The sequence below is a fragment of the Montipora foliosa genome, chromosome 6 (genome assembly GCF_036669935.1).
Source record: "Montipora foliosa isolate CH-2021 chromosome 6, ASM3666993v2, whole genome shotgun sequence".
In the NCBI taxonomy this organism is placed as follows: domain Eukaryota; kingdom Metazoa; phylum Cnidaria; class Anthozoa; order Scleractinia; family Acroporidae; genus Montipora; species Montipora foliosa.
Genome location: NC_090874.1, coordinates 16273467 through 16279453, shown reverse-complemented (window position 1 = coordinate 16279453; position 5987 = coordinate 16273467). Strand labels below are relative to the sequence as shown.

The 5987-nt window shown below is 39.8% G+C and overlaps 1 protein-coding gene across 1 annotated transcript in view; it reads right to left on the bottom strand.

Annotated features, from left to right (window-relative positions):
- The window catches only part of LOC138006842 (nitric oxide-associated protein 1-like), a 9807-nt gene extending 9176 nt beyond the window's left edge, over window positions 1–631 (bottom strand). Inside the window, exon 1 of the mRNA XM_068853438.1 lies at window positions 1–631. This exon is cut by the window's left edge and continues 583 nt beyond it. Coding sequence (XP_068709539.1) covers window positions 1–575 — 575 coding nt within the window. The 5' untranslated portion in view covers window positions 576–631.
- Window positions 632–5987: the final 5356 nt, after the last annotated feature.

Here is a 5987-nt window from a genome sequence, read left to right as displayed (position 1 = left end):
TAGTATTTCAAATTAAAGCATTTTTGACAGACCAGAGTTCTTGTGGAGAGTGTTGCATTCATTCCCATCCTGGCTAGGTCTCCAGTCATTGGATTCTTAGCTGGTATAACGAATCCAGATTTCGCGGGATCCTCGCTTTGAAAAACAACCCCACAACCTGGGCATTTAGGGAATGCCTGCTCGTGCACATGTGTGAACGCTTCAATTGCCAAACTATCGGGTTCAAATGTCTCATCTGAAACGTGTGATTGTTCTTGAAATGTCTGCAAGCTGTCCTCATAGATCGTGTTATCACCAAGACTGCTTTTGTGAGAATAAATTACACCTTGTTCAGGGCGGTCCAAGACTTTTTTACCATTTGCGTTTTCATCGTCGCCGAAGAGTTTCGACGAAGTAGTGAGACGACGAAACAAACGAGCCAAACGTAGACTGATTAAGCATTCCGATGCAGAATTCCCATGGACTGACGTAAATATTCTGCAAAAATATGTATTTCTGAGATGAATGTAAGAAATGAGAGGTCTAGGTGTTCCCAAGATAATTTTCCTTGCTGAATGGAGTTTGAATAAAGACATCTCTGAAACGAGCAGCCGCCATAGGTCGGTATGTGATACTTACACTACGAATACACTACGAGTCCACTTAACCGCTGAAAAATCGCAGGCGATCATTCGCAAACACATGACGCTCTGCCCTGCCATTTTCCGCTAATGACGTCGAACTCTTGCTTTCAAATTTTATTTAGAAATGTACAAAGGCCTAAAACGTTTCCGATTTCTTTTCTTGTTTGAAGCCTTTGTACATTTCTGAATAAATTTTAAAAGCATGAGTTTGACGTTATTAGCGGAAAACGGCATATATTAGACTTATTAAAAGGGTGTATATAGCTCTTCGATCCATGAGCCGCAGAGTACGTTTGAAAGTAGAGGAGCTAGGCTAGACATCATAGAAAATACAGCTGCAAGGGGCCAATAGAGATAATTTGAAAAATGGTTGACAGATGCCTTTGAGTGGTTCCTTAACATAACTTACAAAATCTTCAATAGCTTATTAGTCTTTGGGAATTCATCACGCACATGTCTACAGCTTGCGCATGCGTTGTGTACATACTAAATACTCATGCGCAATTGGCAAAATGTTAGACAACTTTTTTTTAACACTGGCGCAACTTTTGCTGCCTCTTTGTTAATCCTTCTTGGGTTTGCTTATCCGTTTTCCCCAAGTTTGCAGCTATTACAACGGCTCTCGTGATCGGTTTAGAAAACAACAGGCACAAAAAATTTACAACGGAAACAATGTGGAGCCTATCCCAGAACACAATGGAGCTGCATTCTGTACCGGTCATGGACGGCGGACGCGGGGGAGCTCGGGGGGGGGGGGGGGGCAATTTCTAGCAAACAATAAAAATAAGAAGTAACACATCTGTGATTTTAAGGTTGATCCACGTTTATATTTTTGATATCTCGTCGAGAATGCTGAAAAGAGCATTTCCGAGCTTCAAGGTTTCAAAATTTTCTGGCAGAGAATTCCCCCAGAACTCCAAACATGATAGTGTTTCCGGTGCTTGCTTGTTAGCCCCTCAATGCAAAATACGCTCCGCCATCCCTGCCGATCCAATGAAATTAGACGTGCGCATGCGTGGTATCTGAGATTTTGACCCTTTTCATAAGCGGGAGCATGACCTAATAGTTTCACCCTGAAGTAAAAAAAGGTTACTTTATGATTTCACAGCAATAACGTCACTTTTCTGTTATTATTGACCGACTCAGCTGCTTCTCCTAAGCAGTGGTTTGATGTGACTACTGTGCGAGGCCCCAGAGTGATAAATAAACTGAAAAATTCACACGTTTTTGGGCAATAACAGAATAACAACTCTGTCCTCTTCCTCGTGCGCACTTTTTGTTCTTGTGCAGTCCATTAAAAAGAGCTTGCTCAAACGGCCATTGAATTGAGGGTAAAAACACACGAAGCCTACCTAAGCAAAAGCGACCAACGGAAATATTCATGGGGGGAATGTATTGGTTATAAAGATTATAGACTTACTAGCTCGTCTTTCTGGTAAAAATAGGGAGAGGAAGAAGCTCCTCAACTCGGTCCCTGTCTCCGTCTCAGCCATCCGTAGGCAAAAGCCCAAGCTCGTTCCCATGGTCTCTTTTGTACCCGGCGCAATAGAGACCCTGGGAACGAGCTTGGAAAAAGCCTACACACGACTGGATTTTTTCACGCGCAAATAGCTGTTCAACGAGAAGGTGATCTGCGTCTCAACATCCAAAGCATCACACTGTGTTTTCTGCTAATATCCCTCAAGCCCCTTTCTAGCAGTAGTGGCTAGAAGCGAGGCAACTGTATGTTGGAGTCTTCAACTCTGGGAGGCTCTACTTTGCTCAAATTATCAACTGTGAAATTTAATGGCAACAACATCATTACGTTCTTCTGACAACTCATCCAGTCCTCACCATTTGCAATCTGCATGCGTTAACTAATTAGTTTACTGAATTTCTGTAAGTTAGTTTGTCAAACCGCAGCACCTTAGCTCGTTATTGATTCTCTTGACTTGATAGTTTCAGCCCATGGTAATGGTTCAATCATTGATTTTGTTGAACCATCAAGTAAACCGCAAATACCTTTCAAAGGTCGTTCATTATGCCGCAAATTAGTAATTTTTGTTAAAGCGGTGTCTTTTGATTAATTTACAGCTCTTTTGCGCACGGTATTGACTCGTTGTATACCAATTTGAATTTTTCGTCATTGTGTCTTTTTTAAAGATAGTCGGGTTAGCCTAAGGAAGCCAGATATCAAGCTTCTTCATACAATATGAAAATTTATTAACATTTGCTTCTATAGGGTGGTTATTATTTCATCAAAAAATGATGGGGAGGGGGGCGGCGATCAGCAGGGCGAATTCCTGGAGGTTTGCGGGAATAGCGACGGGATCATGAGAACCTGCAGAAATGGTTTACAGGCCGTCTAACCGGTAGTTATTTGAAAGACCGGAGCAAAGCCCTTTTAGGAATTTGACAAAATATATTTGTGGGTATACATAAGTGCATCATAAGTCTTCGTAAAACTGAGCTCCATGATTCAGTTTAAGACAGTTGTTCAATGGGAGAGAGAATAGGGTTATTTAGCTGCGGTGGCGTCAAAGGGACATACATTTTCTCCACTCTTTTTTTTTTACTTGAAACTTACTTGCTTCTCAGGTACGACTTAGCCGCTACTTTCCTACTACTTAGCTGGGTTAGCAAAAAAAGTAGCAGCTAAGTCGCAACAAAGTTAGCAGAAAAGCAGCAGCTAAATCGCAACAAAGTAGCAAGTAGCAGCTAAGTAACAAGTAAGTAGCAAGTAAAAAAAAGAGTGGAGAAAATGTATGTCTCTTTGAAGCCACCGTATTCAGACCCACGAGTCGAAGCTTTCTGTAAAATCGCCAATCAGCGGTCAGCCTTTTGATCATTTAAAGTTGGATTGCTAAGGACGGCGATGTAGTGTACAAATTTAACCTTTAATAGAACACACTTGCAGAACCATTGTTTTTCTCAATAGTATGCAGAAATCTTCTCCACCGTTTTATAGTAATTTTCAGAACCTTTTAGGTTAATTAAACTAATGATGCCATTGAAATTCACAGTAGCTCCTTAAATGACATCCTCTAAAGAAAGGAATTCTGCTTGCAAATGAGGTTAAAAATTGTAAAAATGTATACTTTGCTTGCTCTATCTTCGAGTAGCCTGAAAGAGCGAGAAAGACGTTAAAATCGTAAATGGTTTGAACCCAGGAGACAAAGTTTTAACTGGCGCGGGAACTGAATCAAGATTCAATCAAACCTTCCAAGATATCTCTACAAACAAAGCAGAAACCGGTAGGAAATATTACTCATTTTCGAATCCGGTCTGTTTAATGATAACACTCGCTTACTCAAATAAACATGACTGGACAAAAAGAGCTTGAATTCAATTTTTGAAAATTGTATGAGATATTTTGGGTAGAGTTCATGCAAAGAGTCTGAAGCGTGACATTCCTCCTTCAGTAAACACAGCCAAGAAAGAGAGGCTTTCTTTTGTCCCGATCGACTGCTGATATCGAGTCAAAACTCAGTCGGCAATCGTTAGATCCTTAGCAATTGTTTTTCCAGAGTAAACATACAAACTCCATTAAAATTAAAGATATCAAAGCCCTCTTAATCAGAAAATAAACAGGAAAACTTTCTGGTGCTTTCATTAACATTATAACTTCCTGTTCAATAATGCTTTTTCGTTAAGTACAACTGAAACTACATCAGTTCAAAGTTAACAAGAAGAATTGTCTTCATAATTGCCAAAGAAAAAGGACTTACAAAACAAACAAGACGTCACGAAAGAGATGCTCGGTGGGCCAGCTTTGAATTTTACGAATAACGCTGAGAGAACCGCTCAACAATGCAAAGCAACGACATGCGATAAACTTTCACTTCACTCACCACCGTTTGGATTTAAAGAACATTTCTAAAATCGTTTGAATAAGAACTATTACCCTCAAGACTGTGATCCCTTATATTGCACTTAAATAGGAAGAAAAGAGATTGTTTTTCTAACACAGCAGATAGCATTGTTTTCATTCTCCCCGGGTTCCGACAGTTTCTATAATGAAACGCGGGCCGCGGTTCTGAGGAATTTTACGAAGAATGTCCAATTGTTACGTTGTTTGGGTTAAGATCGGTTTTTCTCCCTTCGCCTAAAAGTTTTTTGTTGTCAGTAGCAATGACAACTAAACAAAAAAAAAAAAGACACAAAGTAAATTGTATCCCCTTTTTCAAAGTAAGATGATTTAGTGTTTAGCTACATTACATTGTGTCAACATGTTTGAAATGGCCAGTTATGGGATTACTTTGAAACTATTCTCGATACAAATCCGCTTAATTTACTGTAAGTACATTAATTAAAACCTTTACGTATATCCTTCCTGCAAAAACGGCATGATGCTCTTTTTACAATAATTGTGATACCCGTGTCAAGTATAACCTGAAGGAAAAAAGAAATTGTTTCTTACAGCAATGCTTATGGAAAGTTTTGGAAACATTATATAGTTGCAGCCAGAAAAACTACAAACAAGGCACGACAAAAGAACGAAGGACCGACTATGGGAAATGCTTAAAAAAATTGTTTTTCCATCGGTAAGGGAAGTCAATTTACAAAAATTAAAATACGATGATTCTTATAGTTTATGTCAGTGACAAACACCCTGTTCGTTCGTTTGTAAAAGTATCTTTGCGCTTCAGTCGATGAATAAGTTTTTGGTTACAAGTGCGGAGTATTATCGTTAATCATGTTATCCAAAAAGCGATCGAGTGAGATTGCCGAGGTAACTCAGTTCGCGATGATAGCGGTAAACTTTCAGCTTTGCAATCATTCGCTGCACTCGTCCATCGTGTGGGGTGCTTATGAAGCAAAAATTTCCGCCACACAAACACTATTTTTTATTTGACGGCAATATTACAAAGTAAGCCGACATGCAAACTAATGTTTTTGAGACATTTTTCCAGAATGGAATAGAAAAGACATGTTATATTATGTGGATTATTGTCGTCTGGCACGGGCATGCAGGTTTTACCCCAGCATGAGAGTCCGGTGTTTCCGCCTCTGGGACATTTTCCAACGGCAAATCTAAAGTCGAAAAAAAAAACCAAGCCATAGCCAGCTTAAATACCCGCCTCCGCGAGGCAAAACAAGGGCGGACACGGTTGGCTGAGATTTCAAGAGGCCAAAAAAAATTAGCTTTTTAGCTGCCAAATAGTAAAATTCTAGTGTAATTGCTTTGCCAATAGCCACGAAGGCGTGGAAATAGCTACGTTTATTTTATTCGTATAAAAAACAACAAACTCCAAAATCTGTCTGTTAACTGAGTTCTTGGGAGAACGTCTGCGTATTAAAGTGTCTATAAATACGTCAGTAGGAGGTACTTGGACAATTTGAGAATTAGACCCCTTGACATGCAAGCAGTCGTTGCAGTGGGTT